Here is a 20474-nt window from a genome sequence, read left to right as displayed (position 1 = left end):
AGAACCGGTACAACCCGGTGTACTTTCGGGTTTTGGGTTCCAACCGGTTCTTCGGTTTTCTAAAAATTTCAAGCCTCAACCGCCACTTTCAACCATCAACCTTCATGTAGTAGATAGTTATTGTAGATGTTTAATAATATCTTAGTGTATTTTGGCTACATATCAGGAATTGAGATCATGTTTGGTACAAGTTCTTTTTTGGCATTTTGAATGTTTCGGGTTCTATCGGATATCCATTTAATTTCGGGTTCGGTTCGGATAATACCCATAACCCGAAATACCATAAAACAAGATCCATTCGGTATTTATGTCGGGTTCGGATCGGTTCGGATTCATTTTCATCAAATCGGGTTCGGTTCGAATTTTCGGGTTCAGTTTATTTGCCCAGCCCTATCTTACAATATGCACAAACTATGGCAACAACCTAAAATATGAAAAATCAATTTTTTGGTATGAATGTTAAGATTTGGAAAATCAATTTAAACTTAACTTCCACGTTTAGTGGAAGATATTCGCCTTGATTTACTCATATTTTAACATCTTTTGTAGATGGTGCAATCGATTTAATATCTGTTACAATAGGAATTTTCCAGCAAAATCAACTTCATATCTTCCATATATATATTAGGTGTGTTATGAAGAACTAAAGTCCATACTTCTTATATTGTTTGTGGCCCATTTCAATTATCCAAAAAAAAATGTGCAAATATCTAAATTTTGTTACAATTTTTTAAACCATTTATAACATATCTAAAATATATAAGTGTACAAATTATTACGTCTTTTTAAATATTTGTAACTGATTGATAATTTGATCGAAAATGGTGTAAATGTTAATAACACATTTAAATCATACAATAACACATTAAAAGATTGTTTATATAAATTTGACCCGATCCGGTATATTAATACATAGATTCTATTTCTATAGTATATTTACATAGCTGATCCAACATACATTCAATAAGAAAAATATACAACACAATACAGTAACAAAATATATGGTATAGGCAATAAACTAAAGCTAAGCAAGTAGAACCATTAAATTTGCATTTGTTTTGCAATGTATATACATCGTAAAACAAACACCCATGCAGATGCACATATCAAGGTCTAGTATACTATTATTTTAATAACATAAGTATGTAGATTAAAGCTTAAAAATAGTATCTGGAGCATCTCCAATGTAAAATTTCATTTTTTCTTCAAAATTGAGTAACTCTATAATGAAGTTGACTTTACTCCAATCCTACTCTGTTTTTGGAGTGAAAAATGAAGTAAGGAACAAAAACTAAAATGATTACTCCGTTTATAAAGTAAATCTAAAAGTGTACTCCAATATGGAATAGAAAATAGAATGTGGCTGTAGCATCTCTTATTTCAAACTCTATTTTGGAATAAATTATGGAGTGGAGGTTGGAGATGCTCTTATTACCAATTAACATATTTTATTCAAAAATCAAATCTGGACTTTTCGGCGCGGATTAAATCTAGTACTCTTTACAAATAATTTACTAACATAAACAATTATTTTAAAAATACTTTTAAAACTATAAAATAGTTATAAATTTTTATTTTAAATCCTAAATTCTAGATTTAAAACACTAATCTCACCCAAAAACTGAATCCTAATTCCTAACTTTTTAGCCCACGATATATGTTTTTACTCTTTAATGAAAACTATTTTTTACTTTTTATTTATTTGCTATTTTTGGAACATAAACATATTTTGAAGCTATCCTAAGGTATTATTATTTATGTAAATATAGGAATATTAAGAGACTTGTCATTTAACACATATTAAATTTTGATCCACATTTTCAAAACGCAGATATTTCGGTTGATCATTTTGATAAATTTGCATGAATTTATAATTTTTTTATTAGAAAACAAATAATTTTAAAGTTGTTCTATTATATTTTTTGAATTTCAAGTAGTTTTTCCATACCGACCCAGACTCGTGGTCGAATAGATAAACCCGAAGATCGGTATATAACTGATTCCATATAGCATATGTTAACATATTTAATTTTTAATATTATTAATTTCCTAAATTTATCTAAAGTTCTGTTTAAATATCCATATATGAGAATCAAAATATAATAATTTTGTACTTAGACCCGTCTTCCATTATTTTAACTAATTTTTAAGGTTTTAAACGTGGATATAATTTTTAATATAAATATTTTGCTAAAGGAACATAATTTTGTTCTGGCAAATTCTCAAAAAAAATGTTATTGATATATTAAGTTAAATGATTCTATACTCATTAACAGATTGTTTGTTAAGATATTTGATTATGCACATGCAGGCATAATCTTTTTATGAATACTTATTAGTTTATGTCTTATTAATCTAAAATCAGCACAATAAATTATTATTTATATTTTTTAACTTTTAAATCAAACATCGAAGTATTTATATATGTCAAATATTTTTTCATCAAAATATATACTTATGATTGTGTTAATTATTTTAAAATATTCATCTTTTAGAAATAGTTTAGAAAATATCTTTATATAACTTTTTTTGCTTGAGTAATATTTAATTATAAATTGTTTTGTATCTTATTTTTTAAAAAAATTTATCATAAAAATATTTTTTTTAGATAGCAACACAAGATATATATAATTATCTTATTTTTTAAATATGTTTTTGATAATTTTATTATATTATTTTATAATCAATTTTTTAATATTTAATATAACATATAAATTTAAAATTATTAAAATAAAATTCGTTAAGGGTATTGTTTAAATTAATAAATTAGTGAATCAATTAGAAACTAATAATAAATCAATAACCTAGCTAAAAGTCTAAAACCTAATAAAAATATGACAAACAAAAAAAACTAACTAAATATTTAATATAGCATAATAAATTTAATATTGTTAAAATGAAATTTGTTTTAATTATATATAAGGTTCTTTTTTTTGTCGACAACATTACAGATTTATATTGACTCTGTAAACCACACCGGGAGATGTTGATCCATGTGAACGACGAAAAACGTTTATATATATGGTTCATTAAGGGTATTTTTTAAAATTAATAAATTAGCGACTGCGCTAAAAACTAATAATAAATCAATGATTTAGCTAAAACTTAATAAAAACATGACAAATAAAAAAATTACTTAAAATTATGGAGAAGATAACAAATCAGCAAATAATACTAATAGTATTTGGACATATTATAATACCAAATTTACGTAATGAATTTTCATTTTTAAATATTTTAAACTTAATAGATTTTTCATTATTATTGTTGATAAAAATATAGATAGCGTTTAGTTTTGAATTTATCAAAAAAAATCTAAACGGTAGAACAATAATATTTTCAAAAATTATTATATAATGTGAGTACATTTTTAGGAAATTGTTGTAAATAGTGGTACATTTTGAAAAGAAAATTATATAAAAAAAAATAGGAGTAGCATCGCTTAGAGTTTAACAAGAAAAAACAGAGAGAAATGAACGTCCTGAAAATGTTGAGAACACAGTAACTGTACAGTGCATTAAAACTAGAAGATTGTCAAAGGGGTGCAAACGAAAAAAGAGGAATGAAGAAATACAGCTACTCACTCAACTTTACCTTCGCATAAAGATATGGAAAGTAAGCAAAAATAACTATGGCTTTCAGACGAAGTAATACCTTAGTCTTCATCCTCGGTCTCTTCATCGTCATCCTCTTCATTGTTTCCCCCAAACCTCCAGCCATCATCCACGTTCTCTCTATCTTCTTCCGTCTCCTCACTATCTTCTTCCTCTTCTTCTCTTTCTCCTTCATACGTTTCTTTTACTTGCCATGGTTTTTTGACCATCCTTGCTTTGGCCGGTGAAGAGGTTGAGCCTTTCTTTCCAGCTTTGGCTGGTGGTGTCCTCATGTTTGGCTTAGCTCTGCTCTGTTGTTTATTATGCGGCTGGCTTTTCCCGTTGCTAGCGTGCTTCCTGTAAAAATCTTGGTCACTGCCTTCTTCCAGCTCGTGCTTGTTGGGTGTGGGGTTCTCTGCGTTCTCTTCTGTTAAATGCCCTGGATGCTCTCTCTTCAAGTGGAGTTTAAGCTTGTACTCATGTATGTAAGCCTTCTCACACCCTTCGTAAGGGCATGCATATGGCCGTTCCGAAGATGCTGAGCCATAAACCGTTGCAGGTGTTTTGGGAGTCCTTGATACTTTCTCTGCCGGTGGCATGTATTTAGGCGTCTCTCCAGCAGCATTCTGTCAATACGGTTGTGACAATTGAAAGAGAGAGATCAGTCCTAAGATGCACACAAAGATAGACAAATAAGCCATACTTTTAATGCTTACAAAGATGTACACATGGAAGAAGAATCTACGCATTTGTTCTAGCTATACATTGCAACGTCACTCTGAGTATGAACAGTTAAAGCTTCGGAGACCGAATCATTGAGCCTTAATAATAGAGAGAGAACAGTTCTAAGACGCTAACAAAGGGATAAATAAAGGGTGCCTTTCTCTAGCTATGCATCGTCACAAGCACATTTTGAGTATCAAAACAGTGAACAGTTCTAACACCAAAATCATTGTGTCTAAAGAACTGCTAGTTTCAACCTATTTTAATAATAGTGGACACCACAAGACGGTTGCAAATAATATCAATTAGAGTTATATGCACCAGAAATAAAGATAGCAATAGCATAGCAGAGTAACGTGCTTCCTTCAAGTGAGATAACTAAACCCTTAACAACATTAGCTAAAGGCCAACCTCTAGGAAAGAGAATGTAAACCTATTCTGATAGATTTTCAGGCTAAGGAAGGCTCTGTCTACGTGCACAAGGCACACATAATTCAAGGAAAAGAATATGAGAAATGAAAAACCTTTTCATGGTAGGCAGCAACATGGTTCTTAAGCTTGTATTCATGAGCATATCTTTTTCCACACCCAGAGTAGGGACATATGTGATAGTTTTCTTGTGAATGAGTCTTCATGTGAGATCTGAGGTTAAAATCCAAGGAGAATGCCTGTTCCAATCATCTAAAGTTACAATAGTACAAGGTAAAACGTCCTAATAGCATTTATACATGCAAAAAAAAAACAAAATCAGCTAATAAAAGAGAGTAAAAGGAATCTAGAACCTTGCCACAGCCTTCATAAGTGCAAACAAAGTCCCTAGCCCCAGTATGAATGAGCCAGTGTCTCTTCAGCTTGGAACTATCCAGAAATTTCTATTACAGAAGACAGAAGAAGAGTGAATCAGTTAAGCAGGTCGAGGGAACACGTTTAAGGTTATTATTACAATAATACTACCTTGTCGCATCCAGGGTAATCACAAACATACTGCCTTTCACCATGGATGTGGGAATGCTTCCGCAAGGCACTAACATCAAAGAACATCTTTCCACAACCCTCGTAACTGCAGAGAAATAAAATCTCAGAAGTGGGTTCGGGCTCAGGGTCTGGAACATCAGTAGTAGGCTCTTTCTCTGTTTCTTTCAGTCTCCTCACCGTTTCCTCTGTTACCAACAAACCAAATACAATTCAGAATAATCACAATCTGAAAGTAGATCAAGTAAGTATCCAACACCCAGAGTAATCTCTGTTACCTGTGACCCATTTGCGAAGAAAACACTTTCCACCTGTAGCAACAATATCTTGTGGAACCCTGAAGAAAGGACAATTATTTATCCTCGATTACATAATATATGTAAAGAGGCGAGGAAAAGATATTTTTCGAATTTTACCACTCCTTGACCCACTTAACAGCAGGAGCCTTGGATTTGAGGATTGGGCGTCTTTCGAAGGGGTTTTGATAAGGATACTGCTCCATCGAAGGTTGAGTTTTGGAATTGGTGATTATTAGGGTTTACAGTCTCCGTGGAAGAAAACGATAGACCATCTTTCACCTATAATACTTTTTTTTTTTTTTTTTGCCAATGGAGCCCCGATTCGATTCCTCTCCTCTTTCCAACTCGAAAGATAGGTAAATCAAGGGTTACTTTACTTCTCTCCGATTTGGAAATTGATTTTTTTTTTCATAAACAGATTTCTGCAAATATACAAAAATAAATAAATAGCCTTTTCTTTACATGTTTGGTTTGGAAATTAGTTTTAGAGCAATTGCACTATATAACATAAAAAAAAACATAAAAACTTATTTTATTAAGTATATTAAAAAGTTTTATGCGACATACATAGTAATAAAAAAAATTTAAAACATATTTTTCTTAAAGTAAAAAAAGTAATTTTAATTTTTCTAAGTTATATCTTTTTTTATCAATTTTAATTTTTAGTTTCAAATTTCGTTAAACTTATATTATAAAAATAAATTTTATTTATTATATAGTGTATTTATGATTATGTTTATTTTAATATGTATATATATTTGAATGTATATACATATTTTTTTATTCTAGTTAAAGCATATTTATTTATTTATTAAATTAATAAAATATGAATTATATTATAAACAAATTTATTAATTAACTCAACAAGTTGACTAAAATTTGTTCAACAGACATATTTTATGGTGATCATAGAAGAATAAATTCACTAGTTTGAAATTTGATTTCTTTTTATACCAATTAATGAATTAAAGCATAACTTGAACACTTAACTAACAAATATTTTCATAATTAATTTTCAAAATGTAAAAATTACATATTTTTATTTAATTTTCAATTCTAAGCTAACGTAAAAAATTATATACTTATAGTTATTTTATTAATTTAAATTTTTCATTAATGGTGATACATATAAGTTATTGTTATATTTGGAACATTTTATCAAAAATGTAAAATTTCATAAATGCAATTTAACATGTTATAATAAGAATTAAGACATGTAGGTTTCTAGTACTGAGCCTGGAGCTTCTCTCTCCTCTCTTAGAGAGAGGTTTTTCTCGAGAAAGCTCTATACCTCTTACCAGACTCAAATCTTTCATAGGATAGAGCTTAGTTAGAGAGGGAGAGAGCTATGTTTTGTTGTAAATCTTTTCTTTCACTCGGCGAATTCTCCTTTCCGATTGCGGAATTATCTTCTTCGCAGTGGCGATTTTGATGTGGTTTTCAACCAAATCCGAGTTGATCCACACGTTTAAACTTTCTCGGATTAGGAGTTGAAGGTTTTTTTTGTTGTGTGTGTACTTAAAGCTTCATCTCTCTGTTTTAAGCTGAAATTCCGACTGTTTTCTTAGAGTTTCGTTTCTCTTCGTTAGTTATCCTCTATTTTCACTTTCTTAAGATATCAATCTTTGCGTTTATAATCTTGGCAAAGTCTTCGCAAGAAGTGAAAAAGGGAGCTTTGCATGTTTGCTTGGCGGTTTACTTCAGTTGAAGAAAAGTCAAAGTTTGTTTTATAAACAAGTGTTTTGACAAAGACTGTTTGCTGAATCGTTCATGGTGGCTTGGTAATTTCAACATCTGATGAAGAGAGTGAAATTCAAGGAAAGCATAGGCGATCTGAGAGATTGAAGCGTACAAATGGATTCAAAGTTGGTTTGCTGGCTAAATTGTTTCTATCCACCACCGGAAGTTTCTTGCATACGGCGGATCCGGTGAAGAAGCAGCACCATCCCTTTGCGTGACACGTAATCTTTATCTTTACTCAGCAGAAAGCACGTGGAGTACAGCTCTAAAGACATCCTTATCTCTAATTTTTTAATGTTGGGTTTAGTTTGCGGTAATTTTGTAAGGGTTTAGCTTTGATCCATTTGTATCAATATCAGCCCATGGACTTTTTAATACAAATGTTGACAAAAAAAAAAAAGAATGGTTAGAGATTTTCCAGTCTATACTATTATTTATGAACTGATTTGGCTTATATGTCAGTTTCTCTATAGTTTTAGGTTTTTTTCCTTATTTATCAATATAATTCAATAGTTTTATTTGCTTATTTTGTTTAATATTTATCTGTCTATCATGTTTTTAATTATTTGTAGTTGGTAATTTTACTTATCTATCTATTATATTTTTAAATATTTTTAGTTGGTTATCATAAATTATCTATACTATTATTTGGGCTTATGTGTCGGTTTCTCCATAGTTGTAGATTTTTTTCTTATTTATCAATATTTTCAATATTTTTATTTGCTTATTTTGCTTAATACTTATCTGTCTGTCATGTTTTTAATTATTTTTAGTTGGTAATTTTACTTATCTATCTATGATATTTTTAAATATTTTTAGTTGGTTATCATAAATTATCTATACTATTATTTGCGAAATAATTTTTCGCATTCAAGCTCTCACTTTAAAAGTTAGAGCGGTAATGACGTTTATACCCTTAATAAATAAAATATATAAATTATTTTAAAAATAAAAACGAATTTAAATTATTTTGATAGATAATGGAATAAATTATTAATAATAAGAATCATCCAAAATCTAAAAAATATATTTTAAAATAAAGATATAATTATTATATATATTGTGTTGTTATCCGAAATTTTTATTTTTAATAAAACTTTAAAAATAAAAAAATAAAAAATACATAACTAAATATTAATCAACTAAACTCATTAAGTTTGTTTAATTGAAAAGATAACATTAAGTGATTTATAATATTTATATATTATTAATTATTTTTCGTATTTGAGGTCTCACGTTAAAAGTTATAGCGGTTAATAACGAATTTAAATTATTTTGATAAATTAATTAAAACTAAAAATGAATTTAAATTATTTTGATAAATAAGTTAAAAATAAAAAGAATTTAAATTATTTGATTGAATAATTGAATAAATTAATAATAATAAGAATTATCTAAAATCTAAAAAAATATTTTAAAATAAAAAATATAATTCTTATATATATATATTGTATTGTTATCCAAAAAATATCTTTTAATTAAAAATTTAAAAATTTAAAATAGAAAATACATAACTAGAATTAATCAACTAAAATCTTTAATTTTATATAATTGAAAAGATAAAATTAAGTGGTTTATAATATTTATATATTAATAATGAATATAATATATATAAGATTTATCATTATAGCTTTTAATTAATAATAGATGTATTAATAAGTAATTATAAAATGTTTATGTGCAGCTAAAATACGTAGTTGGAAAATACCGTAAGCTGTTTTCTCCCGTTTTAACCGATTAATTTTTAAAATTTATTATTATTATTATTTAAGTCTATATATTAATTGTGCAACTCAAACTCGTCATCTAAATTCAATCCTTGAGATGGAAAACTGCGCAGTATTTAATACTCCTACTGAACACCCACATGCATAAATGGGTAGCACCCACATGCATAGTTAATATTTCACATGCATTATGGGTCATTTACATTTATACTCCCGTATCATTTTAACCATACTTTAGAACTACAAACCCTAATTAATTCATATTAGTAATTTTTAGAATTCTTTTTTGTTCTTTTCAGTAAAGTTTTATCATGGAAAATCTCATAAGAATCAACCATAGACTGGACCAATACGATGAAATAAAAAAATAAAAGTAACATGGTTTCATATGAAATAGTAGTTTACTGATCCAATTTTACCAAAAAAAATCGTGGCATCTGATTTTCCTTGTGGCTATTATCATCTATGCTAACAAATTGCTTTTTTGCTGTTATTTAAATTCAGAATCTGTTGAGTCGACTGCATTACGACTTCTGAGAGATGGACAGGATATAGCTGAACTGTTTCCTAGCTAAAGCATATCTACTATTGATCTCTTGTGTTCCATAGATCGCCATAACATTGTAGGTTTGCTATATTTAATTAGTAGGTGCGCTGTCATAAATCATATAAATTCATACATACGTCGACTTCGAATTATGTAGGCTGCATACATATGTTCGTGTAAGATCGAAATCTCGAGAATCTCGTGGTTTTGGCTGGGTCCACGTCCCATTGATAATGGATTAAGAAGAACGTGGCCAGATTTCGAGTGGAAACTTGGAACTTTTCATCGTTCATATTAAGTAATTATAACTTTCTCTGGTCAGTGTGGATAAGATTTGAGTAGAAAATTGGAACTTTGTATCGTTTTGTACATGGCAGTTAAGAAGTAATTGAGTTCTGTTCTATTTTTATGCCAGTTCACATTATATTACTGTATAAATAATCCATTTAACATAAGACGAGAGATTTTTCTTAAACCCTTTCGTATTAATTTTTTCTTTTACTATACACGGCTTTGTCAAATTAAAAAGGAAATAAGAAAAAATAATAAATAACTATTAACACACAGAAAATTGATTTAAACAAAACGAAAAATCAAAAAAATCTAATTACAACATATCAAAAGGCAAAAAGATTAATGGTTAGCACCAAAAACCCCATCAGCCTATCACCCATGCCAGAGCACCAAAGATAACACTGATCAAAAAGTGTGAGCAACTTTCACTAGTACTCGAGAGAAACACATAGGGGATAAATCTACCGCCTAGCTTGATAGAAGGGTTTCCTAGAGATGAAAGCTGAAAAGAAACAAAACTGTACAAGCGTTTAAGAAATTTTGGATCTAAACGATTTCACCAGTTTTGAGCAACTGTGTGGATTGGTGTGGACTACATCCTAACACCCACTCGCCTCCACCGTCTCCAGATACTCTCGTCTTGTACTTAGACCACCCGTCCTCGTTGCAGATTTTATAGCACATTCAAGAGTCGACGAAGGATCAAATTTAAAAAAAACAGCTTCACGTCAAGATACCGCTCTAAAGAAACATAAAACCATCATGTTGTTTATCGAAACCACTCCACCACCGTGGATTTGGAAGAGAGAACTGAGAAGAACTTGAGGGTACACACTTCGGATCTGATCCACAGATCCGTCTCGTAAAACCTTATTCTAACTCTTAAACCGCAGCACAAAATCATTACCACCTGAAAATTCTACTCTCGAAACCACCGTAAAAGATGTCGACAACACTTGAAAAACAGGATGAGAGATTTGAAACGAAAACGTAAGGAACAGAGGATCTTTTTACGGTGGAGACGGTCCGAATCCGACTGTAAAAAAATGAAAGAAATCACCAAAAATTATTTGTACGAAATAAGTTTTATAAGAGAGGAAATTTTAGTAGGTCCCCCAACACAAGGCAAAAATAATATCCACTAATGCTTTTTTTTTTTAAAGGTGAGCAAACTACATCACAAAATATTTAAGAAAAGAAATCTGAAAAGACAAGATCCTAGGTCCAAGCCTCAGATGGTCTTGTATTTCTCAATAACACATTATTTTAATACCGCGCCCAGTAGGACTTGACCAAAAAACGAACTCCGTGGATAAGTATGTGAGATAAACCTGTAAAATAACATTCAGATTCATCAGAAAAGACAAGATAAACATATATAGTAGAGAACTTAGAAACAAGTTAAAAGCCCTTTTTCAAAAAAAAAAAAAAAACTTAGAAACAAGTTAACGAAAACACTCATTTTCTGCAACACTTGCATGATATGTTTTCGCGCGGATCACATAAACTAGAGTTATCATCTCAAATGGAAACCAGATTTGCTTGAGGAAGAAGATAATACATCAAGGCATGGAGCCCAAAATATATTTGTTTGTCAAGCCCAGTTATGTTTGATTTATTGTTTGAGAGGTCAAAGATTTTTCAAAATTTGCAACAAAGCTAAACAGATGGTAGTTTCATCAGCATGTTGTGGGCAACTTTTAAAAACATCAATGAAACACAGATGTGACGTTAGGCAAAATCTTTATCTTGTTAAAGGAGATATCCAGATACTGGAGGCTCCTAAAAGATCCAGTCTCCGCATAAAGATATCTAATAGAGAAAGAGAAACTAAATGTTGTTATTTCAACCAGAAAAACACCCTAGGCAAAGTTTAGAAGTCACATAATCGAGTAACTGAAACTAATATATGCGGATACAATTTATTCTAGTAGCATTTCCTATTTGTGAAATCGGAAGTCTATAAATAAATAAAAACTACAATGTAAACATTATGAACAAAACTTAGGTTTAATCCAGAGGATGAACCTTTAAATTCATCTCCCCTCTTGTTACCAATTAAAATGTCACATATATTAATAATAAAATACATTATTTAAAAAAAAAAAAAATTAAAATAATTGAAAAAAAAACAAAGACGCTCATTTTAATGACGCTAACGCAACTAACTAAACCCTAAATCTTAAATTCTAAACCCTAAACCTTAAATCTAAACCCTAAAACCTAAATTCTAAACTCAAACTCTAAACCCTAAACCCTAAACCCAAACCCTATATCTTAAACCCAAACCGTAAACCCTAAACCCAAACCGTAAACTCTAAACCCAAACCCTAGACCCTAAACTCAAACTCTAGATCCTAAACTCAAACCTAGACTCCAAACCCAAATCTTAAACCCTAAAGAAACAACATCAATATTAACCCAAACCTTTAGGATATAAGATTTGGGTTCAGAGTTTACGATTTGAGTTTAGGGTGTAGGGATTAGGTTTGGATATATGATTTGAGTTTAGAGTCTATGATTTGGGTTTAGGATATATGGTTGGGTTTAGGGTTTACGGTTTGGGTTTAGGGTTTAGGATTTGGGTTTAGGATATAGGGTTTGGGTTTAGAGTTTACGGTTTGGGTTTAGGGTTTGAGTTTAGGGTTTAGGATTTAGGGTTTAGGGTATAAATTTAAAGTTTAGGGTTTAGTTAGTGGTGTTAGCATCATTAAAATTGACGTTATTTTTTTTCAATTAATTCAGATTTTTTTAAATAAAATTAATCTATTTTATTATTAATTAATTTGGTATTTTGATCGGTAATAAGAGGACCCTAACCTAAGTCTTGTTCAGGCATTACTATAAGCTTACACTACACATAACCCCTACAAGACCTATTTCTTTACAATCAAAAGGTGTTTCCAAGAATCATGAATCAGTAAAGGTAAACAAGACATTTCGAAACTTATACCTCAACAACTCGAGCACTTGAACCGGTCATGTTGTCAACTCACGACTTCTGCAGCTGAATGAACCCGTTTGATCTACAGCTATTTCATTTGACTAGTAAACCGATGTGAGATAAGAGTGGACCCGGTTTAGTTCTGCTATCATGACAGTAGTATCAAAATAACCACAGACAATACAAAAATCACCAAACGTGTCACTCCTTCAATTTATAAGTTTTTTAATTATATATATTTTTCTACTATATATTTAAATCTAGATTAAATCACTAATATTTCTTTCCTCGTATTACTATCCATGTTTTCAAAAAATGTACTCCTTTCTTTATACTACTATCCATGTTTCCAAACACCAATATAATTAATCTTATGTCCAAACAATATAAAATATTATATTTCATTTTTTTAATAATTTCTAACAATTTTATTTCAAATTATTTAAATAAATTAAATAATTTAATAATTCAAATAATTTATAAAACAACAAAAATAAATAGAACTTATTTTTAAAGGCTTGAATACTACAAAAACATTTCAATAAAAAATCAACTAAATTGACGGATTATTTTATTATATTTTCTAAATAATGGTTATATCATTTATTTAATTAACATAATAATTTAATAATAGCAATTACATATAAATATATATATATAAACGTTCTACATTGTACAATAAATATAATAACCAAAATAATTATGAAAAATATTCAAAATATATGTTATCTAAAGAAAATTGCTTAACACTAATTGTTAGCAACAAAATTAAACTGATTATAATAGAAACCGAATTATTAACAAGATAATTACAGAAAATAATTATAATAAAATTAATTAAGCTATATAAAAAAAGAAAAATATGATCAAGACATATTTATAGTTCTTAATTATTTTATATCTATCTGTTTTTCTATCAAAATTTTGTCGATGTCTAAATTTTATAAAATTGCAAAATTGTGAACTTTAAAATTGTGATTAGAAGGTAACAAATTATGAAACAATAAAATTTTAAATCAAATTGGATTACATATCGGTCATCCATCTATTCAATCGGTTAGTCTCGGGTTTTATTGATTTTTTAAAATATGGATATTTTTAAAAACCTAAATTGAATTATCAGATAACCGGATAAACCAGTTTGACCGCATGTTTAGGTCTAATTTAAAAGCACTGATTTAAATGTAAAAATATTTTTAATACATTAAATTTTTGCAAATTAGCAAAATATTTTTTAAGTTAATAGAGAACTTTTTCATTAATAAAATACTCTGCTCTTGTAAAGCGCGGGTAAAGATTTAGTTATGATTGTAATAGTAAACCCTTATAAAATAGATGGAAACGTTTAGTTTTTAATTAATTCATTAATGATTGATTATTTTATTTTTAATTTTGTGCAGTCAACTATTAGTTGAAAAAAAATTCTACGCAAACAATAATAGATTACCAAAACTGCTAACTGGAAATACTTCGGAAATAAAAAGCTCATTTCTCCAGATTACGAGTATACTCTCTCCGTTTCATTTTATATGTTGTTGTAGTTTTTTAACACAGATTAAGAAAATCATTAAAATTTATATTTTACCCCTGATTAAAACATTGTTTTATTTAATTATATTAATTGATGAACTATAGAATATGTGTAAAACTGAAAAAAAGAACTATCAAATAAATGCATTGAAAATATAAATGAAAAAAATTAAACTCTAGGGTGATAACTAATCTGAAACGGAGCTAGTATAATAAAGTTTATAAATTTGTATCTTACGAGGTGTTTAATCCCAGCACTTGGGACGTCAAAAAATAAAAATCCTGGAGCTCTAGTGTTTGCATTTTTTATAAAAAATATTTTTGCCGATCATATATATTTAGGGCTTTTGCATGGTGCTGCATAGTAGTTTTTGATCTTATTATTTCACAAACTCAATGAATTTAGTGATGGTTTCACATCTGAATGTTAAAGTGGACATCGACTCGGTTGTACTGTTTTTTTTTGGCAGCAATATTTATTTATTTTTTTAGCTTTTTAGTAAGTCTAATTTGTTTAGTTTCCTTAGAAAAAGTTAAACTTAATTTATAACATCTCGTCAATTGTAAAGCTCTTCGTATTCTGTCTACAATCTCTTCATATTCTCTATTGTTCTTTATTATATTTAAGTTTCCTGCATAAATTGCAAAATCGCTTTTTTTCCGCCATTAGTGCAATTAATTTTAGTTATATTTATTTGAATATTATCATTAGTTCTGCCTTAAGAATAATAATTATGCTATGTTTAGTTTTTTAATTAATAGTATTCAAATGCTATTATAAAATAAAAACATTATTTAGCATTTAGATGTTGCATATGTATGAAAATACTAGCCATTAAAACAAACAATATTTATATGCATTATCTAGATGTTGTATTTAGATAGTACATCTAGATTTTACATCAAATACAAAAACAAACTTGGCCTAAACTAATATTTGAATTTAGTATGTATTTTCTATAGCATGTATGGGAATAATAGTTCTAAAGATTTAATGTTTCTGCATTAGCCACGAAGTAAACATTTCTTAATGTGACCTACTGAGACTTAGAGCAGAATTAAAGGTTAAAACTTTATTTAGGTATCTGAAAAAATAAAATAATAAAATTTTAATAAATTTTGTTAATTAAAATGTTATTTTCTTTTTAAGATCTAACCAATAGAAAGAAGCCATTTGGCATTTTGAGTATGAGGTAAGGTTGTTAAAATCTTTTTGCAGAGAACCGTTTCATATTTTCTCTTTCATCTTTTAATTTTCTTTAATATTTATAATGGTTAGATATCATGTGAGAGGTGGAGAGCTCTTAGGAAAGTGCTTCGTGGTAATTCCTATAGAAATAAGAGCATTTTCATCCCACTCTATAATTTACTTCAAAATTAAATGAATTATGGAGTAATGAACAAAAAATAAAAACATTACTCCATAAATAGAGTAATTTTTTTATTTATTGTTCAGTATTTTATTTTTTCTTCATTTCGAAGTAAATTATGGACTAGAAATGAAAATGCCCTAATAATAGATTAAATTACGTTTATCAGAAATGGTTTTACTATTACATTTCATGCATAGGTAATAGCAAATGTTATTTCGTTGTGTTATTCAGATATTTTAGTATTTGATATGATTCTTTCATGGTAAGCACTAAGCAATTTACAAACTCATCGACTTGATGCTTTACAGGTATGGATCCTCGAAGAACTTTACTTTCGAGTTTTAATGGCTTGAATAATTCGAGAAGATCTATTTATAGATCTAATTAATCTGCCTAAGGTAGGAAAATATATTTAAAACATACATATATCAAACTCTTCAGTCAGTATACATAGGGTGATTTTGCGAAATGTACATAGTAGGAAAAAAATTAAAAATATAGCCATGCACTAATATGTGTGTCAATTTGACATGAAAGTAGAAAACTTTCTCTTTTTCCGCGCGTGGCAGTTTGTCAATACAATAGTCGATGTTGTACTATTCTATATTTGTTAAATATATAGTACAAAACAATCAATTCATAGCAACAACACATCGTGAGTAGGAGGAAGAAGATAAGGAGGATGAGAAAGATGAGGAGGAGGTGGAGGAGTAGACAAAAGAAAAGGCGGAGGAGAAGGAGGATGAGATAACGACTCTAAAGTTTCATTTATGTTCTATTAGTCTTAAATAAACTAGGACAAAACAAAATAATACATTTCAATTTGAACGGTCATTTTTTCCAAAGGTGAAGGATAATAATCATAAGGAGTAAGAAGACATATGATTTGTGGAGAAGGTGGCATTGTCGTTGTCTATCTTTTCCAATTCTAGAACTTAATACGATATCTTATACTATACCACATTGTTTATCCAAATGGTATAGTCTATGTTTTACTGGTTCACAATCTTTAACACATTTTTAGCTTTTATCGATTTAAAAAAAAAATAGTATTGGATGGATAGAGAGAGTTATTGTCTTGCATATATGAAAGTTTTGACGCAATTTTATAATAGTTATATGAAAGAGTTAACTAGTTACGTGGTTGAGAGAGAGAGAGAGAGAGAGAGAGAGAGAGAGAGAGATTGTAAAGTGACAATCTTATTCTATTTTTTCAATTGAATAGAACAAAAACAAAATACTAACTTTTAATGTGAAAGGTGAAGGATAAGAATCATGAGGCTTACGAGAAAGTACAATCTGAAGAGTAGTTGAGGAGGTGTCATCAGGGTTGATGGAGGAGGAGAGTAGTTGAGGAGGTGTCATCAGGGTTGATGGAGGAGGAGAAGCCACCACAAGAAGTAGAGGTGGAGATTTGTAACATTTGTGTCTCATTTGAAAATAAAATCTAATTATACTATATGTATGTGTAAAATAGTATAGATTTGAAATCACGTTTATTGAATATTGTATAAAATTTATAAAATATATGTTTGTTTCGAAAGTTTCAAAGCATATTAGATGTAGAAAGAATTTATGTTTTTATTATGTATTGGGGAAAATTGACAAAATAACCTTCAACTTTTGAAAATAAGCCAAAAAATCTCCAACTCACAAAAACGCCATTTTAACCCTCAACTTCTAGTCAGACAGGAATAAATATCATACTTTCGTTGACCAAGTCATTTCAGTCTCAACAAAAGTTAACCATTTACTGCCGTTAGTTACCAAAATGGCTTGGTCAACGAAAATATGAGATTTTTTTTGTTTCAATTTAAAAGTTGAGGATTAAAACTGCTTACTTAAATATGTTTGTTTTGAAAGTTTCAAAGTATATTAGATGTAGAAAAAATATATGTTTTTATTATGTAAAGCACAAAGTTCAGTAATTTTTTTAACAGAAATTAAAAGCAACTAAAAGTAGAAGGGGAAAACATATCTATAAGATAAAAAAAAATTGTTCAAGGGTAATATGACAATTATTACACAAATATCATAGCACTTCCCTTGCTATGTGTATACACTACTTTAACCGTAGAATGGATATGATCCGAAATTTCTCATATACATATATATCAAACTGCACCGCCGAATTAGAAAATATGAAACATCATTCTCTATAATATATTTACAAAGAGACAATGGTGTTCAGCTATTATATATTTTTTCACCCCCAAGTTTCAACAAAGCTTATGCTATATATTCTATTTCATTTTTCAATATTATTTATAAAAATTTATATTTTTTATATTTTTACATCACAGTTTGTACTAATTAGTTTATATTTTAATTTGAAACTGCAGATTTGGCTGTCATGACAATACAAATAAATTAAAATTGGTTCAATACTTTAATTTGAAGAAGTGTTGGTTAACACAATTGTTGTTGTTTTTTTTTCGCTTCTGTTTTTGTTACTCCCCATAACATGGAATCCAAATGTAAACTGAAAGAAATAATTGTGGCCGCGTACATGATTCTAGCTTGAAAGAGGTACGTCGCTTGAATTTTTATATAAACATATAGTTAGGTATTCCTCTCTTTGTATAAGACGGTACAAAAACTTCAGAGATTTTTTAACACCGGTTTATTATACTATTACACAAAAACTTAAAAGTCTAGAGCTCTGTAAACTTCTAGTTGTATCTCTTATATAATAAAGCACAAGTCAAATGGCTAATCAAATTCTGACACATGGCTTGTAATTTTAAAAAAAAATTAAATGAATTATTGATACAATTATGTTTTCCTCGGATGAAAATAAAGCTGCATGTGACGGGATGAGTCAGCTCTACTGGTTAGAGCCTTGGAGGCCAATTGTCATGCTTTCGGGTTCGACGCCAGTCGGAGGCGAACTGCTCATCCATGTCACGAAGCGGGTACTGGGCCTTCGGGCTCAGGACATACCCTTCCGGGTGAAGCCGGCCCGCTGCCTGACCGGATCCAGGGAATGATCCGCGAAGCGGGGAACCCTGGATTATCAAAAAAATAAAATAAAGCTGCAATGTGTCGAGTAAAGAAAGAAAGAAAAAGGTTAAATATATCTAAACTGTATTCCTCAATTATAGCCACGACCCCCATTTTTTCAAGTAAACTGATTAGGCTAATCTGAATAAACTTCAAGATCATCTTTTTTTGTGTACCGAACTATAAAATCATTTCAACAAATAAATTTTTCTACAAACCGGTCATCGTTCCGACGGGCGTCTTCATATTTTCTTTCTTTCTGCATTAATTTGATTTTTTTTTTATCATTCATCGCATGGATTATTTTTGTATGATGGATTTCTCACTAAGTTTCAGAACATGCTTATATTAAACTTATGTTGCAATCTGTGTAAAAAAATTTGAGCATCAATCTTTATATTGTTGAAGAAGAAGAAGAGAAATGTTCTGAGTTGGCGAAGGATGCAGAACGCTTGACCATTCAGAATTTAGGTAAACAATAACCTTCTTTACCTTTTTTTTAGTCTTTGCAATTTCTTAAAGTTAAATTTCTAATCATTTTCTGTAATTAATTTTGAAATTTTTTAGAATTTTTAGAATTTTTTGAAATTTCATAAGTTTTCTTTTACAATTTTCCTATGTTGTTGTGATGACTATCTAAAAACAGAAAACAATTAATGTTTTAGATAAACACTTTTCCCAAACCCTTTAAATAATAATTCAAGAAAACGTTTTTTTTTTATAAAACAAGGTAGATTTGTAAATTTTAATCTTAAAAAAAATTAGGCAATGTGGATAAAAACTAAAATAAGTAAGATTAAAAATCAAACTTTTTACTGTAAAAAAAATCAAAATTTTAATTTCAATAATATTGAAAAATATGGCAAACATGTAAAACATTTAATATCAAAACTATTGTTTAACCCCTCCTATTTTCAACCTTTCTTTTTAAATTTGAATGCACTATTGTTATTCAGGTTCAGAAATGATTTGACATAAAATAATTTAGTTCTGAATTCTTACTGAAGATTATAACATGTTCAAAAAAAAAATTAAAGTCAGTAACATGCTCAAAAAAAATTAAAAGTTTGTAAAATTGATCTGTGCATTAGCACGGCGGGTGATACTAGTACTTTACATATACTGAAGACATAATTACTTACTAGAGCTTCATCCGCGCAACCGTCCGGATACTTATTTTCAATTTAAAAATTTTGTTCGTAAAATAATACAAAATATATTACAAAATTTAGATATATTACATAATTGTTAATAATACATTTTAGAACATAAAAAGATTATTCATTACATTCAATAATTTAATTTGTAGGTTTAACCATCAAATGTATCATCAATATTGGGTAGAGCTACGCAAAACATCCGGATTCGAAATAACAAACCGAATCTGATCCGAAAAGTAGTACTAAACCGAACTAAAATTTATCGATACTGAATGGATGCAAACATTATAATATCCGGAGAACCGGAACCGAATCCAATTTGAACCGAAATATTTTGGGTGCCCAAAAATATCTGAATCATAATTATATACTTAGATACATTAGTTATTTTTAGATCTAGTATACAAAAAAATCCAAAATACCTGAAAATATCCCAAAATTATTCAAAATATCCAAAAGTATATATCTAAAGATAGCCATAAAAATACTCAAAACATCAACAATATCCTAAATATTCAAACCAAACCAATTTTTTTGTTAGTTTTAGATATTTGGTCATGCAATTAGGG

General features: G+C 29.0%; 1 protein-coding gene across 1 annotated transcript; it reads right to left on the bottom strand.

Annotated features, from left to right (window-relative positions):
* Positions 1-3450: 3450 nt before the first annotated feature.
* Positions 3451-5955, bottom strand: LOC106320145 (uncharacterized zinc finger protein At4g06634). Its single transcript, XM_013758512.1, has 6 exons — positions 5705-5955; positions 5567-5625; positions 5271-5476; positions 5099-5188; positions 4841-4984; positions 3451-4219 (listed from the first exon to the last, which is right to left on the bottom strand). Exons 1-6 carry the CDS (start codon positions 5788-5790, stop codon positions 3656-3658), a joined length of 1149 nt encoding a protein of 382 aa, XP_013613966.1. The 5' UTR covers positions 5791-5955; the 3' UTR covers positions 3451-3655.
* Positions 5956-20474: the final 14519 nt, after the last annotated feature.

This window comes from Brassica oleracea, unplaced genomic scaffold (genome assembly GCF_000695525.1).
Source record: "Brassica oleracea var. oleracea cultivar TO1000 unplaced genomic scaffold, BOL UnpScaffold00829, whole genome shotgun sequence".
Classification (NCBI taxonomy): domain Eukaryota; kingdom Viridiplantae; phylum Streptophyta; class Magnoliopsida; order Brassicales; family Brassicaceae; genus Brassica; species Brassica oleracea.
Note: the sequence above shows the minus strand (reverse complement) of the source record. Positions and strands in the feature narration are given on the sequence as shown.

What these genes read in the sequence shown, in the direction of transcription:
- LOC106320145 (XM_013758512.1), bottom strand. Translation starts at nt 5,790, where the DNA reads ATGGAGCAGTATCCTTATCAAAACCCCTTCGAAAGACGCCCAATCCTC. An exon ending in GTTAAGTGGGTCAAGGAGTG is followed by an intron (nt 5,626 to 5,704) that starts GTAAAATTCGAA and finishes TCCTTTCTTCAG; the next exon opens with GGTTCCACAAGATATTGTTG. An exon ending in ATTACCCTGGATGCGACAAG is followed by an intron (nt 5,189 to 5,270) that starts GTAGTATTATTG and finishes CTTCTGTAATAG; the next exon opens with AAATTTCTGGATAGTTCCAA.